The 17,153-nt window shown below is 36.7% G+C and overlaps 1 protein-coding gene across 9 annotated transcripts in view; it reads left to right on the plus strand.

Annotated features, from left to right (window-relative positions):
• Positions 1–17,153, plus strand: part of KCNMA1 (potassium calcium-activated channel subfamily M alpha 1) — a 444,410-nt gene that overhangs the window by 366,463 nt on the left and 60,794 nt on the right. For 8 of the 9 annotated variants that reach the window (XM_085230132.1, XM_085230130.1, XM_085230131.1 and 5 more), the window contains one exon: positions 9,584–9,677. In XM_085230132.1, coding sequence (XP_085086258.1) covers positions 9,584–9,677 — 94 coding nt within the window. Of the gene's footprint in view, positions 1–5,275; positions 5,570–9,583; positions 9,678–17,153 lie in introns of all 9 variants that reach the window. The other variant, XM_085230134.1, reaches the window with a different exon arrangement.

A 17,153-nucleotide genomic window follows, 5' to 3' on the forward strand; every position in this document is an offset into this window, starting at 1 on the left:
TTTGCAGGGTTTGTAACCGCCTCTGCAGTTTATGTTTCATTCTGTATATTTGTGTGACCCTGAAAGTTCAGGAACTTTAACTTACTTTGTCAAGGTCTAGCACAATATCAGAGCAGCCATCTAGAATGCATACACAAATCCATCCTAGCAGCAATCTGCATTTTGTCTTAAGTATTTTATTTTATTTATTTTTTTTACAACATTCAGGGAAAAACAAAGATGAGGAAGAAATTTATACCTGCTTCAATCCGTTTAGTGTGATGAGAATAAGTAAGACTGAAAGACACTCTGATTAAATTTTGTATTAATAATAGACTTTTAAGAAAAGAGAAAACCAAGCACACACACAAACAACCAGAAAAAAAAAAAAAAGACCAAAGTAGAGCAATTAATATGGTATTTTATCAGTCTTAATTGCATTTAGCCAAAAAGTACAAGCTCGGGACAACAAAAACTAAATAATGACAAAAAGATGCTTTATTGGTCTGCACTGTTTCAAAGAGAATGTCTCATGTAAGCACCATTCAGTATTTGTAATTTTTTTCTGAAATGATGCAGCCTTGACATTCTTGGATCTTGTTGTTTTTTTACCTGCTTTAGATGGCACACTCTGCCAAATGAATTGCTACAGTGTGTCTCGGCAGTGAGCCTCTCCTGCTTTTCTCATGGTACTAAAATGTATAGACATGCAGCATATCTGTTTCTCTTGTATGAAAAAGAAAACAAAACAAAAAGCAATGTAATGATGTTCCCTAAGTTTGCAGTGCATATATAAACCAAAAAAGCAATCTTCTTTCATTTGAATTACCATTCCAGACACCAAACACAGCTCTGTGATATCTAAAATTAATGTTCTTGTATCTCGTCAAGCACTACTGCACTGTATTTTCTAGTCAAATATTTCATTATATCTCTTACCACAATAAAAAAAATCCAGTAGTACTTATAAATTTATCTCAAAAATAATTCATTGTTATGAAGTGATTTTTCAAGAAGACTAATAATATTATTTTTATCTAGATGTGTTCTGATTAAGCCATGTTTAGATAGTCTGCTAAAATCCAACCAAAACTGATGGGGCACATTTTCTTTTCTGAAGCTACCTTTGATAAGAAATGCATTACAAACTCATCAGTTTAGCTTCCTGTTAACAAAGAGACAGCAGCCGTCTGGATTATTCTAGATCCGCAGTGAAACTGCCACACTATGTATGCTCAAACTAAAGCTGTGTAAGTTTGACAAGGGGCAGATGAATCCAGGAGTTATTGTGCAGAGGTTTAAGTCTATGCGGCAGCTGACGGTTGAAATAATCATCTATACATCGCTCTGAGCTAGCTGGGGAAAGGTTGAAGCTGTATATTTTCAACATATCTAGCCTAATGGTTAATCTGTTGTCTTGTTCAGGGGGTGCTGGGTGGAATCACAGCAATAGCTGACAGTTTGGAGAAATTGCTGTGGGTATTTTCAGTTGCCTGATTCACAAAGTGGTAGGTAGCAAAGTCTAAACAGGCTTGTCATTGAAAGAGGGAAGTCAGGCTTGCTGTCGCTCCCATTGAAAGATCTCTGGTAGCCTAAAGCTCAATCAGCATATTGATTATTTGCGTTGAGTAATACAGAACTGCAGCTAGTCTTCACCCACCACTTGAAAGCCAGGCTTTGTGGAAGACAAGCCATGTTGCAAAGCAGTGATTGCTCCTTTGGAGGGCAGCTGGGAGGATGCTTAGGAGAAAGAACAGTGATGCTTTGGGGAGGGAGGAGAAATAAAATCTTTTTTCAAATGATGGTAGTCCAGTAGTTAAAAGCACTCCGTGCTTCTAGTGCTGGATCTGGCGTATCTGCAGAGGGACATGGTATTACTCACTGCAGAGATTAAAAGGGTGCAGTATGAATTAGGCTGAAACAAAAATGAAGTATCTGCAAGTGACAGCTCTGGCTGATGGCTGACTACGAAGGAAAACACTGTGTTAGTGTCTGGCAAAAGAGGCGCTGAAAGCCCAGCAGCTGATAGAGCTGGGGGAGAAATGGAGTGGTGGGTATTGGTGGTGGTTGTTTAGAATGTCTGGTTTTGGTCGGGATATTTTTTTCTCCTCTAAAACACATTTTCAACTTCCCTTCCAGGCAAATCATGCTGAAGCCAGTTTCAGCCATTTTGTTGAAATCACTGCACTGGTATTCTGCCTTGTTACATTTAAGTTAAAGCTCAGCCCGGTTTTAAGTTGTGGCAAGTGTACGCTTACAAAGAATAAATAGAGGTTGCCATAGGCATTAGATTAACTGCATTGGTTGTTTTAAAAATGTTCAGGGAGTTCCAGATTGCATTTCAAATTATCTTCATTAGAATAAATAAAATGTATAGAAATAGAAACAGTCATGATTCCCTAATACATTCTGTAGGCAAGCGCATATTCATTGAGCTTAAAAGGGAATTGTTGAGGGTCAAGGGAAAGGGTATGAATGTATGTAGCTTCAGACTACCTTTAGCTAAATCCCATTCATATCTCACATTATAAAGGTGTTACTTTTTACCTGTCTAATGTTGACAGGTTTCTTGATCAAGTTCTGTACAGTATTTTCCAAAATACCTTGAACGTTCACCCAGACTGCAGTTAGAAATACTACAGAAAACATGGAATTTCTTAAATTGCTACTCTTATCTACTTTCTTATTGTTTGCTATTCTCAATAAGCTATTCATTTGCTCTCAAAATGACCAATAAATGCCATGATTCTTAATTAAGAATAATAATGCTATTTGGGTACATGATGAATGTCCTGAATAGTTCTTACAGACTGTCGAAACATGTACAATGCAGGCAGAACACTCATCCTGTAACCATTTTCCTTGAAAATAATTGCTTATATCATACTAGATAAAGAAAACCTAATTTAACTGTGACAAGAAAATAGTTCTTTTTCAGTAGGCTTGCTGATGTTAAACTCATCACATACTTGGAAGTGGACCCTCATGGATGTGGAACTTCTGGTTTAAAATTGCACAGTGGTATAACAGATTACCCCAAACCAAACAGTTTGGTTGCCAAACCTCATGAGGCAGTGACAGTCTGTAAGGATGTATTCAGTTCCATATAATTAAGAGCAATCTCTGTTTTGCAAATATGTTTTTCATGGAATTGAGCCCACATAGCAGTGCAAGAATGATATCAGACTTTTAAGAAACTTCATAAAAGTAAAATGCTTTTGCTGGACAACGGAACACGCTTAAAAATGCAAATGTTTTAGGTTCTGCACATTGTATTATGTGTCTGAGAAGTGACAGTGCTGGCTTATATTTCTCTCCTAGATATACAATACTTCTTAATCTGAGAACACAGTTATATGCGTTTCCAAAATTGCATCTCTGTGCTTACATGTGTATTTCCATGTGTATCCCGATCTGTTTGACACAGGCTATTTAGAATAAAAGCAACCAATTTTACTCTCCAACGGTTAAAAATATGTAATTGTATTAGAGGAATTGAGAATGCACGCAGTCTTGGGAAAGCTTGCTTATATCTGTGTGGAATATGCCATAAGACATATGCTGCTATGGAAGTTTAGTGCTTGATAATTAGATCTGACATGTGAAATGATCACTTACTGAATTCCAAAAATGAGTGTAAGAGGATGATGTTTCTTAAGCAATTTTTATTGGAGGGGTGATAAAAATTATTAGTAGATTTTAGTCTTCTGTTGTTTGTAAAGATGCTTGATGCAGGCAAGTAGATACATATAGAATATTTCTAATGTTAGTATGTAGTTTAAAAATAGAATTGAATGGATACGTTTTAAATTGTATGAGTACATGCTTGACCAGCGGGTTGTGTAGGGAGATAGGTCTCTGCAGATACATTTTATCACCTGAAAATTGTTTCAGTGATGGAATACCAAAGATAGAAGTACAAGATTTGACCAAAAAACACTGACTCCAAGGTAAGGCTGATAATTTTCAAGACATATTTCCAACATGATACGTAGCTTTTTTTTGTTTTGGGTGGAAGTTCTACTAATCAGATACATGCTCTCCATGGATGATTTTAAATCCATCAGATGGATTGGACATTCTATTATTAGCAAAGACAGAGAAACACCACGTTAGACTCTGGTTCTGCTCTTACTGATTTTCTTCTCTATATCACTCATAGTAGAGGCAAGCAGAGATCGCTGAATGGGAATGGATAGATTGTTACTAAGTACTGGAACCTAGTTGAAGAGTACATTCAAATAACTCTCATAATTCACATATAATTACATTTTGCTGATAAAGGTAGATTTTGTGCTTGAATACAAATGGCAAGCATATGGATGCTATTTATGTATCTGCCCATTTAATAGATAATGTTTTTATCTGATGGTAAACTACCTAAAAATACCAAAACCCATGCCAACTTGCTTAAACAATTTTGAGCTGTTGTCTATTCAAAGTTCTCCAGGGAAACTTCAAGGCACTTGAGACATATGCTAATAATGCTGCAAGATTTTCAGTCCATAAACTACTTCCTACTTAACCTCCTTTCCTCTTAATACATAACAAAATAGAAGATCTTACAGGCTCAGTAGTACACCTTCTTCTCAAAGATATACTCATTCATAATGAAACAAGCATTTGGAGAAGGTCACAGCTGCATATTTGTACCAAAAAAATGTTTGGAGATATTAAATGCTCTTTTTGTTCAGTGAACTTTGATATGTTAGAATATTAAGAATCATTATTTCAAGTCTTAGAAACCACACTTAGCCCTGTTTTCAGAGGTGCTATACCTGATCTGAAATGCACAGCACTCAGAAGTTCTAAATATCCAACTACTTTTATGTAGGTTCATAAACACTGGATTAATTCCATAACTATGATTGCACAATTTTGAAGTGTTCCGTGTATTATTCTTCGTTTATTTTAACAGCAACAGAGTATTATATCTTCTCTGTCATTTTTCAGGAGATTTAAGAGAATAAACATCTTCCTCAGCTAGTAAATCTCAAAACCGTTATCAACAGGTGGGAAATAAGAGTTGCCTCAAACACACTTAGACTAGGATGGGATTATTGCTTAAAGATGATAACATCGTGGAATAATCCTTTTATAAGTATTCTTTTATAAAAAGATACTTTTTTTTAGGGGAAAAGTAAAGAAAATTGCAGGTATAAATCTTTATTTCAATTGTAGAAACCAATACTTTTAGCTTTAAGGTCTGTAATTCCACATGATGTCAAAATTGATTCATGGTTTAAAATAATTTTTAATACAAGGACATTAATTTACATTTTTTCTTATTATTTAGAAGTAAAGAATGCAGCTAGATCAAGTTACCCAAAAAGCTCATATCAATTCAAGAATACAACTACTATTGCACTGGTTGGTGCCAAGTCCACTGAAGGAGCCCCGGAACCTGTTCCACTTGTTAATAACCGTAAAGGGAGCCTCTTCCTACCCAACAATCCCTCGCTGCTGCAACTTAACTTATTGAATTCTGTTGAACAAGGAAAATCTACCTATTGTAGATTGCAAAGGGCACTCAGCTTGCCTGTAAAATATCGCTACCACTCTCAAAAGCCTGGGTTGAACCAAGATCTCCGTAGGTAGCCCCATAGTTGGATGCATAAAGCAATTCCAATTGGTTTGTGCATGGTTTTGCAGTCTGTTTTCAATGTGACTATGACATTACTAATGCTCTGTTAAGTGCTTACAGATGCGGGTTTCTCCAGATGTGATGATTAATAAGTTAATCAAGATAGCTAGTCAACTAATGTTTCTGGGTGGTTTGTGCTTTATCTTTCATATGGCTTATTTGCTCTGGTGCGCTTACGTTCTAGGCAAAATGAGTTTACCAGCTCTTACAGTTTGTGTGATGTTCAGTAACATAAATGGTATTTCCAATCACAGTTCTTTTTGGTGGTCCAAATATGGTGTCTATAAGCTGTCGTCTCTTGACCTGAGAGAGACAGTGAAAGAGACAGATTTATTTTAAAAAATGGTTAAAAAGAAAAAAAGAAAAAAGTTATGAGCTTGTCCACTGTTTCTGAAAGAATTCCCTTTATTTTACTTAAAAAAAAAAAAAAAAAAAAAAAGTAATGTGTTGTTACAGATGTTCAACTCCACATTAAGGCTGTTAAAATTACCAGCACATCTTAAATCAATTCATGGAACATTGTCTGGAGGTTATGTCATTGAAATAATGAATTCTCTTTACTCAAGAATAAGCAAACATGTTAAAACATCAGCGTAACTTTAAATTAAACTCCAGCATAAACCAGAGTATCTGAAGCCTCATTAGATTTGCCTGACATTTTTCTAGCACTGAGTCTTCCTGAACTGCAAAACTGTTAGATTCTGTGTCTGATAGACAAGTGAATACTGGATTGTTACAGCACTATATTAAGTTTTATACTTAGGGATGTGTAAAATAAGCTCTTGAAATTTATTAGAACTCAAAGGCTGGATTGAATTCAAATTCTATAGTGTGTCCAATTCTTGAACTTATTTGCACTTTCCTGAAAGCTGGTAAGGAAAGTTTCCATAATATAATATGACTGTATTTTAAAACAACTCCTGTAGCATAAAGACATCAGATATACTAAGAATGGAGGCACATTCTCAGTAACAAAAGCACTAAGTCAAATATAGAGTATCAGAGTTGAGTTGTCATATATCACAGCCCATTATTCAAATGTGGTTGTCTTTCTTAAGAACAAGCACATCAAAGACTCCCTTTTAAATTAATGTAGGCAAAAACCATGAAACTGAAATAATATTTTATGACTTTACTAAAAATTTCGCTGGATCTATTTCTTCAAATATGCAGGAAATATATAATTGTATCTGAAGGATAATCATTAAATATGTTTTATACCCTACTTATTACTAAGAAGTGAGTGATCATTGCAATGCTTTTAGGAACCACGCCATAATGGTCTCCAATCCATTCATATTCTTCAGCTGCATAGATTCTCTTCTCTTGTTCTGATGGAGTTGCATTTTTGCAGTTTTAGAGATGCTGTGAACTGCATACAGATTTCATGGAAAAAACAAAATCTTGTTTGAACATAACATGATTAACATGTTATCTTTCATTACTGCAATAAAAATAAATGGTCTCATGGCTTAAGAAGGGCATTACTTTAGTTATGAGTTGAAATCTCAGAAAGATTTGCTGATGTGTTAACTAGTGAACCACATGAACCTTGGACTTTACAGGCAGTTAGTGATAGTAACATAGTTTGAATATGACAAGCACATATCAAAAGAGGGAGTTTATTTACTGTAGATGCTGCATCAAAAGTAACAGCAGACTGCTAGAAATCTATATGTGGTTACTCTGAATGATTACTACTAAGATTTTCTTTTATAATTGGGTGGCGAAATAGTATCAACTGTTAGCACTGGAGAACATTAATGTTGGACCTTATAGGACAAAAGATTTTTGGTGTTTTATGTTTAGTATTTGAAAGGCTTGGATGAGTCTTTTTAACTAGCTGAAAACTTGATAAAGTACTCTTACTTACTAGTGCTTTTTATAGTTCACAGAAATATTTCTGCATATAACACAATCTACAGTTGTACTCCTGTTAGATTTTGCATGTGGTCATGATAGGTATATAGATTTCTTACAATATTAAAATCATATAGCAGTATACTTTACTATATGTACACTGTCAGGGTACAATACTGAATCTATTGACAATCTTTCTGTAGCTCCACAGTAGCCAGTAAAATTAAGTGAAATTTAGAGTTATTACTACTAGGAGAATGAAACATATCAATTGTATCTTTGTAATAATCAGAAACTAAAAGATATTACAAACAAAATAATTCTGAAAACACGTGGTCTTGGTCACAGAAAAACTGAATAGTGAATTGATCTAGCTTAAACCCAGAAAGAAAATGTCACTGAAAAAAAAATTTCAAATTGCATAATCTTGAGAATTTTCTATGAGCTTATCTATCTCCCAGCCAAACAAAGAATAAACTAATAATCAATAAGCATCTAAAATCGAGTCAAGTCAGAAGAAGATGTCTTTGTCTTTATGCTGCCTGAGAAGAAAAAGTTAAATTAGTGGAATTAATAATTATAAGGCAGTTATTGTTCTTATATTATGTACAAACATTTACACAACTACTTGGGGCATTTTTTTGTTCGGCTGTTTTGTTTGTTTGTTTTTGTTTTTATTTGAAATGCCCTAGTTTGCTTCAATTGCCTGGATGTGTTAGGTAGTGCCAGCTCACTTAAAAAGACAGCACATCTGTCTTTTCAGGGCCCAATCCTTTAGTTTTGACTAAGGCAAAATGAACTTTTATAGCTAAAAACTAGACATGACAGACTAGAACACAGACTGTAATAAAATATTGTCAGAAAAGGTCCAAAGGAGAAGAATATTACCTAATTTGTCCTCAGGTAAATGTAGGGTGGCACATATCCAGGTTTGTAGTTTTGGTGTTCCTCCGATGTAGCTCACTGCAAGCTGATTTTTTTCCGGCTTTTGCTTGTGTACTGCTAATGTATATTAAGCTCTTTTAATTCAGCTGCTACTACTACTGCTAATCTCTTGCCTTTTAGCAGATTTCTAGATGTCAGCTGTATTACCTTCTAGTTCATTTTCCAGTTAACAAAAGGAGGAAATAAGTCTATTTTTCCTTCTTTCCATTAGAATAATTCAGCATTAGAGTGAATATGAGATAGAAAGCATAATTCCCTTTGCTAGCAAATGTAAACCTTGTGTGCAGATTATTAAGTACAGTAATGATCTTGAACCAGTAATGATGGTAGTTAATTCTTGTAGAGGAGCTATTAGGAAGCTGCACTTGTTTAAGCAATGCACGTTATGGCTTAGGTTATCTAAGAACAGTTTATGATTGACAAAATTGAGAGTAATTTTAGAACTGGAAATTGATCTGTCATTGAAAGTGCACCTCATCCTCATTAAAAGATTGCATAACATATGCATCCTCTGTTACACAGGTATTGTCTCCCCACTACCATTCAACCTCATTCTGTTCAATCCTGTTACAACTCCCTTTTATGAGAGGGGTGGAGTGATGAGGTCTGACTTGTGCTGGAGATCTGTGCACAATGGCAGGCTGCGCTCACAGTCCTGACTAACTGAATCATTGAACATAAAGGCATTGAATATTTTACATCTCTTCATGAAGACTCTGTTATTTGGCATGTGAGGAGCAAGAACCAACTGGTGTCTGGCTCATTAGCAAAAGCAGGCTGGCAGCTGTTAAGTTTGTATTGCAAATAGTACTTTATCTTTCTGGAAATATAGCAGAGCACTAATCCTACTTTTCTGTAGCATGCATTAACTAAAAATAACGCTCAGAATAACCCGACTGTGGTTCCCTCCCATGTTTTTGAAGTCTGAAACCAATTTGAACGCCTTTGTTCAAAACCCTGGTACTCTTACCTGCTTCTCCATCAAACCAATTTCTCTGACTAACATGTATTTGATTTTTATTACTGTTAGACCTATGTTAGCAATGAAATATCAGTGCGTGAATGGACATAGAGTGTGTGTTCTTTGCTACTTCACTTGTATTTTATATGCCACGTAGAACAGTGCTTAATCTCATGAGTTCCTTATATTTCCAGTTGAAGATGAGCAGCCGTCAACACTATCACCCAAAAAAAAGCAACGAAATGGAGGCATGCGAAATTCACCCAACTCCTCACCCAAACTGATGAGGTAAGACTGTAAGAAACTCATATCTTCATCTCCTTTCTTCTTCTCTTCCTCTTCTCCTCCCCCCACATCAAAAAATAAAGGGAGGCAGTGGGAAAAAAAGATTGTTAGATGGTTTCTGAAAGGCTGAAGTATTTATTCTGTCAGCTTGTCAGCAGTTAATGATAGAGCTGAAAAAAATTCTGTCATGAAAAACAGTTTGAAAGGCTGTTTGAAAAATACATAGGCTTTAAAGTCTTAGCTGTCACCCTGTCCTGCCCGTGTGTAGTTCTTAAACAGCAGTGGCACTAATGATAGCACTAACCAATCAGAGGAACTCGTGTGGTTAGTTTGCCTTAGGCAATTCTCTTTTTGTTGGATTCCCTCTGAGTACTGTTTTCTGTACTTAAGGCCATATGTGAGATGTATCATCACAATCAAAAATGAACCTGAATATTACCTTCCTTTTATCCTGTCGATTGAAATCAAATTTCTGTTAATTGATTTAGACTGATAAAAAAGTCTAATAATCCATGTACTTGCCAAAGCAAAGTTCAAAACAAATGCATTTTTCTCGGCTAAAAGCACGTTAATTATGAAATGCAATGATTTTTTTAAAGAGTAGTATATACTCTAAAAGTAGGTAATGAAAACATCATCATTAGTGATATTTTTCCCCTGTTGCTGTATGTACATTATTTTACACTTGTAATATCTTTGTATTACTATGTAGTTTTCTTCCACAGGACAATTTTCCTCTAAGAGAGTTGTTAAAACTAGAACTGCAATAGGAAATCGGAATCCATTAAAATAATATGGCGTATGCATTCTGTCTACTGTACTTTACCCTTTGGCTGCTCAAGTCAGTCAGGATCAAATAGTAGATGTGAAGCTTTCTGTAAGGAGGCTGTTCCTCCTCTATTTTGCATATCTGAAGTGGTCAGTCTAGAATCTCAATCCATAATTGTATCCAGAACTAAGTAGCATAGCAGAGATTTTTCCACTGCATACATATACAGAAAAACTTTAAACTTAGGTATATGAACAGGCATTTGCATACAGTTTGGGGTTTGGTGTATGTAAAATTCTGCATTTGCAGAAATTAAAGGTAAATAAATGATATGAATGTATAGCTCTTTACATAAAATCATTCATGCTTTTCTTTTATTATTGACATTATTTTGTCCCTTTAACAACTTTGAATACATCTAGGTAATATTGCTCTTTCCATTTTAGTCAGTAGACTAGAAATTTTGTTTGGCCACTGAAAGGAGCATCCATATTTGTTAATTGTTACAGCAATATAGGGTATATTTAAGGGCATAACTTATACAAATCTCTGTTTCTGTCTGGACTACAGAACTGAAAGTGAGATTGATTCACAGAGGAAAATGCACCGAACATCCTTTTTTTTTTTTTTTTTCTTCATATTGACCATCTATTTCTGTTAAATGTATCATTAAAGATTCTTTGCCTTTCTGTTTCCTCAGTCTTGCCCATATGACACTGATTTACATGCTTGTTTACAGTTTATGAGGAGGAATAAAATGAGCATACAGACAAGCTTCTCATTTTTATGATGCCAGTTGTCATCCTATCATCATTTACAGTTTACTTACCTTTGGACAGTCTTCTTATTTAGCAGTAACAGTTTTAGTTATTTATAGTTTTAAAATTGTGGGATATTGCCCCATGACCAAATCATAATTTGGGGGAAGTAAAAATAAAAATGGAGAAAGAGAGCAAGAGCTGAAACATTTGGAGCTGAGTGCACTGTCCCTGTTTGCTATGTAAAGTATGCCTCATTTCTTTGATCTTGAGTAATAATAATTCTGGGGAGTTATACTGTTTTCATATGCTTCAAAGCTGTGTCAAAGTTTTGCTGCTTAAGGGTACTTCTTTATTCTATTGGCTCTTGGGTACTGAGATGACAGGTCCTCTGTACTAGGTGCAGGCTTTTTCAAGTCATAGCCTTCAGCAAAACATCAAATTACCAAATACAGGGTAACATACTTCTACACAAATGCCTTTCCAGTAGATATATTATACCATATATATTAAATACTTTAGTGTTACACGGTACATTTTATGTGCAATAGAAAGTGATGGTTTGAGGTAGCCTTAGGGGTACTTTTTTCCACAAGCAGAAAAAGCTAGTGTATACCGTATCAAGTATGGTTTTTACAGGACTTTCTGCCCGAAGGCCTTTGTAAATAAGTAATGATCAACAGATTGGCTGTGGGTTTTTGAAAAGCATGCCTGTGTCAGTTTGCATGATGGGGGAAGATTTTCAAAGTGGAGCCTGCTTTCATTGCCTGCTGAAGAGGGACTGAGGGAGAGTAGTCGTCCTGAGCCTGAGCTGTCTGCTCAGTAGCACATCAGAATTGCTAAATACGGGTCGAGCAGCAAGCGGAGAACTTGCTAGGCTTCCAGATCCAGACATTGTTTTATTCTTTCTTGCTGCTAAATTTATTCACCAACCCTGTCTTGGCACCCTCAGCCTTCCCCCCTGATCCAGTGGTCTACTTGTCTTACCCTTTATCTGCATTGTCTTAACTTTGTTTCAAGGTGCTAAATAAGAGAAAACTAATAGAATCTGAAGAAAACAGTTCAGCTTTGTGTACAACAGCCAGGCACCATTCAGCTATTTCATAAAGAAAAGTGGCCTATATTATCTGCATTTTGTATACTTTCAAATTTCCAAAGTGACAGTTACTTGCTTTCCTGCCCAGAAATATTCAGTGTATCAACTAACGTACACAAGAAGTAAATCAATTAAAGCACTGTCATATCTGCTGCTGATATTTACCTTTGCAGTGTCTTTCCTAAATTTAAGAGTTTGTTTTCAAAGGCAGCTTCGCCCATACCCTCCCACAGAAACGACTGGCAGACTGTTTCCTCAGCTGTGGTCCTGGGTCTATTGGAGACCTGGAGAACAGGAAAACTAATAGAGCTTATAGAGGAAATGGTATGTGGAAATCTAATTTTTAATTTTGGTAATCGGGGCTGCAACTACAGAATCAGTTTCTGAGCAGCCTTATAGTTAAGATAACATTAAAATGCTGCATAGGTTTTAGATTTCCATAGTAGCTGGAGCAAATCAGGGAGGAAGGTATAATGTCACGAGCTGCAGCTTTTGGATTCCTGCTATCATTTGAGTAGAACAGAGGACAGAATCTGTATCATAGGCATTCCCTGGGAGATCGTGACAGAGATCTGCCTATTTAGACCTGGTCAGAAGGTCTTTGAGATTCACTCACACATAAGTAGAAATCTCTGATTAAACCTGATGCTGATAGCTGGAACAATGACGTCTTTTCAATCCCATCTTTTGACACTGTTTTCTCTAGATGTCAGTAAGTTACTAACTGGAAAAAAAAAAAGTAGCTATACAAATATGCTCTGCATGCATCACCTGTAGCTTAGATTCACATTTGGAAAGTTACCGTTCTAACTAACTCCTGCATCACATCAACTGAGATCACACAGATGTGACACTGAAAGAATCCAGTGGTCAATCAGGAACAATACATAAAAATTATCTAGAAAAATATTGAGCCGCTCTGCACTGTCATGATTACTTTCTACCTGTTTTTCCTCAGCAGAAGGCTGCTCCATTAAACACACTTCAACTGTAAGTTAAACTTAATCAGGAAAAACAAATAATACTTCTGTGAAGATGTAAACACAAGGGCGTCCTATTGCAATAAGATATAAAACTGAAATGAAGGTAGAAAGAAAAGAAAGTCATGAAAAATAATCATATATCAGGTTTCCCTATTCATAAGCTAGAGAGGAAAGTGAGACTATTTGATGCTTCTGGTGTCAGGAAGTGAAATCAAATCATCTGTTCATTATCTGACAGTCGAAGGTTTTGATTCGTGTTATTCATGAATAGCCACATTAAACATGAGGAGACTATGTTGCCTGAGTGTCAACTAGCAAAGCTAGTCAAAAAAAAAAGTGTCATTTTCGATTCTAGAGTAACCAATAAAATGTGAAAAGCCCTGGGTTTAAATCAAAAAAGCTCCTTAAAAGGATTGTTGCTGGGGCTCAAGTCTTCGCTTAATGCTTTGGTGGCTGCTACTGCATGAGTGGAATACACTGAGTTGAAGGAAATGTCAGCCCAGCTGAATCAAACTACCTCTTAATACAAGAACAAATAGTATATGACAGGGCCCAAGGGGCCTGAAGAGCAAACAAATAGTTTGTCCCTGTCCACTCTGAATGTAGTGGTGTAGTTGACATAGGCCTCTAGACAAGTAGCATACTCAGCAAAGGGTCATTATCATTAGTGTCCCTGATCACATAAGAACCAGGCATCAGAGGACACTGGGTTTTCAGTGTGATGCCAAGGAGAATTTTGTAAGCCTGAGGATTTTCCTTTATCAAAGATCCAGAATAATTCTCAACCAAACCATAAAACTGGTTCAGAGTCCATCTGAGTAACACAGAAAAAGTGAGATTTTGGCATACGTTTATGGAGGTATTATGAGATTATTTGTCCGAAGGTGGGGAGGAAACCTTCTGTCTGTTTTCCTAAAATTGGCTATAATATTCTAAGCATGTGAACAAAGACTGCGCATTCATCTCTTCATCTGCCTAGCCAGTGCCATATACTAGCATGTATACACGGCAGTGCCACTCAGTCCCTGCCTCTGTAGTGCTGCTCTTCCTCTTGCTGAAAAAGTTAGCTTTCCACAGGAAGTGAAAAAAGCGGTGAGTGGTCTAGATGGGAAACTTTTCTCAAACAAAAACTGTTAAAATGACTTTAATCTGATTGTTTTCTGAGTCTACCCTAAACCAGGTAAGGTTTGAAGAGGTAAAACTCACTGATTACCTATAATAACTATTTCTATCTATGATCTTAATGCTTGGAAATTTTCATAATGTGCTCTAAATTTATATCCTTTGTTAAGACTTTACTAAGGCTAACTTTATGCAGTAATAACATGAAATGATAACTAAACTGTGATAAAGCAGGTATCTAATAGCACAGTTCACCTCTTGATTCTGTTTTATGAGTTCACTTCTACCAATACAAACATCAGGAATAGATCAGTAGTCCCTCTGTTGTCTTAGACCTTTTTAACGAGTTTATAGAACCAAAGTTTTGGGTGGTAGGGAGTAGTATATGTTAACCCTCTGTTGCTACCATTAGTAGTTGCATTGCAAACCACGAGAATAAGAACACTTTCAAATTGAAATGTGAAATCTGCAAATGTTTTTAGGATGAGAGGGTAGTGTCAAGAAAGAAAGCAGAATTTTCCATTGGAAGAATCAGCAAGGCCTTTTATGAAGTTCAGAATAAAAGGAGACCCACTCAGATCAAAGCAAAGGAAAGGAAAACCTCTACAGCATTGTACGAGGTTTAAAGAAAATAATGATTTTTTTGTAATGCTGGTTTGCAACAGAAGTAGTTTTTGTCATAAGGTCTAAAGAATACACTTCATTTAAGTTGAAAAAAAACACTTCTATGTTTTATAATGCTATTTAACTGTGCATTTATATTTTACAAATGAGAAATTAGTTTTTCAGGTTCTTTGTCCTACCACTCAACAATTGCTACTTCTGCCACTTGAGCAGATGTAAATGGGAAATCTTATAAACAGAAGATGCATTGGCTTTGTGCCTTGTCTTCTCCTTGTTCAATTATCCTAGATAAAAGTCTGAAAATTAAGTATTTTGTTACTTTCTTACATAAAGAGATTTATACTTCAGAAGCATAATCTGAGCAGGTCCTGTGGTATCAAGATATTTTAATGAGCAAAATTCTTTCAGTAAGCAGCCCTATATCAGCATCCTTGGTAGTCTTGATAAATAAATGTGAACTCATCTGTGATTCTTTTGAGGATAAAAAAAACACACAAAAAACTTTTTCGTTATTTGAGTGAAGAAAAAATAGGGAGGAAGGAGGATTGTTTCAACCCATAAGCTGACACTGTATAATCCCTGTATTAGGTACATTCTTCTTTGCCGATTTAGGGAAGAAGTAAGGCAGAATAATTTTGAAGCCAGTATTAGTACAGATTCTGTATGTATATGCTATGTATATAAAAGCATTTAATGATAAAACTCCAGGTTTTCTTTCTCTAGTTGCATGCAGTTTTCTTCTGTAAAGTGCCTTGCATCTGTACACTGAATCCTTACAAACTTCATTGCTGATTAACCTGTGAAAGTAAAAATCAGTAGGAGTGTCATTAGTATATACACATAGGCAACAAATTCTCATTACAAACTAATGCCTTTCACACAGACTGCAGAGGGTCACAGGTAATGGCTAATGGTAGCCGACAAATGTTGGGTGTATTAGTCACAAAACATTTGCTGAATTCCATCAGAATGTCGTGACAACCTTCACAGCTAGTCCCAGTGAGCTGCAGGAGTCGGTGAAGTTTCCCTGTGACAAGCCGTCACTCTATCTTGGTTGAGCTTTATAGCACCAGTCAAAGCAGTCAGAGAAGATTGAAGTGACAGAGGCCCACTGAGTAAATAGTGAAACATGCAGCACATCATGAAATATTCAGCCAGGGTGTAAAAGCTCTAAATGCTTTTTCAATTATTAGCACCTGCACTGGCTGTATACATCTAACACTAACAACATGTTAATTGCCACAATTTGTTAGGATAGTTGTAGGAGAAATTTCAAAGGCATGAAACATTCTCTAGTGTGCCTTCAATCTTGTCTTTAGCAAACCATGTCCTTCCTCCTAAAATTATCACAGAATTATAGGGGTTGGAAGGGACCTCTAGAGATCATCGAGACCAACCCCCCTGCCAAAGCAGGTTCCCTATACCAGGTCGCACAGATAGGCGTCCAGGCGAGACTTGAATATCTCCAGAGAAGGAGACTCCACAACCCCCCTGGGCAGCCTGTTCCAGTGCTCCGTCACCCTCACCGTAAAAAAGTTCTTACGCACATTCGTGCGAAACTTCCTATGCTGTAGTTTATGTCCGTTTCCCCTCGTCCTGTCTCCACATACCACTGAAAAGAGACTGGCCTCACCGCTATGGCTGCCACACCTCAGATATTTATAAACCTGGATCAGGTCCCCTCTCAGTCTTCTTTTCTCAAGGCTAAACAGACCCAGTTCACTTAGCCTTTCTTCATAGGGGAGATGCTCCAGGCCCTTCACCATCTTTGTGGCCCTCCGCTGGACTCTTTCCAAGAGATCCTTGTCTTTTTTGAACTGGGGAGCCCAGAACTGGACACAGTACTCCAGATGAGGCCTTACCAGGGCAGAGTAGAGGGGGAGGATCACCTCCCTCGACCTGCTGGACACGCTCTTTTTAATGCACCCCAGAATGCCGTTGGTCTTTTTGGCCACGAGGGCACACTGCTGGCTCATGGCCAACCTGTCGTCCACCAGGACGCCCAGGTCCCTCTCTGCAGAGCTCCTCTCCAGCAGCTCATCCCCCAGCCTGTATTGGTGCATGCAATTATTCCTCCCTAGGTGTAAGACCCTACACTTGCTTTTGTTGAACCTCATCCGGTTTCTT

The sequence above is a fragment of the Meleagris gallopavo genome, chromosome 8, assembly GCF_905368555.1.
Source record: "Meleagris gallopavo chromosome 8, MGAL_WU_HG_1.1, whole genome shotgun sequence".
In the NCBI taxonomy this organism is placed as follows: domain Eukaryota; kingdom Metazoa; phylum Chordata; class Aves; order Galliformes; family Phasianidae; genus Meleagris; species Meleagris gallopavo.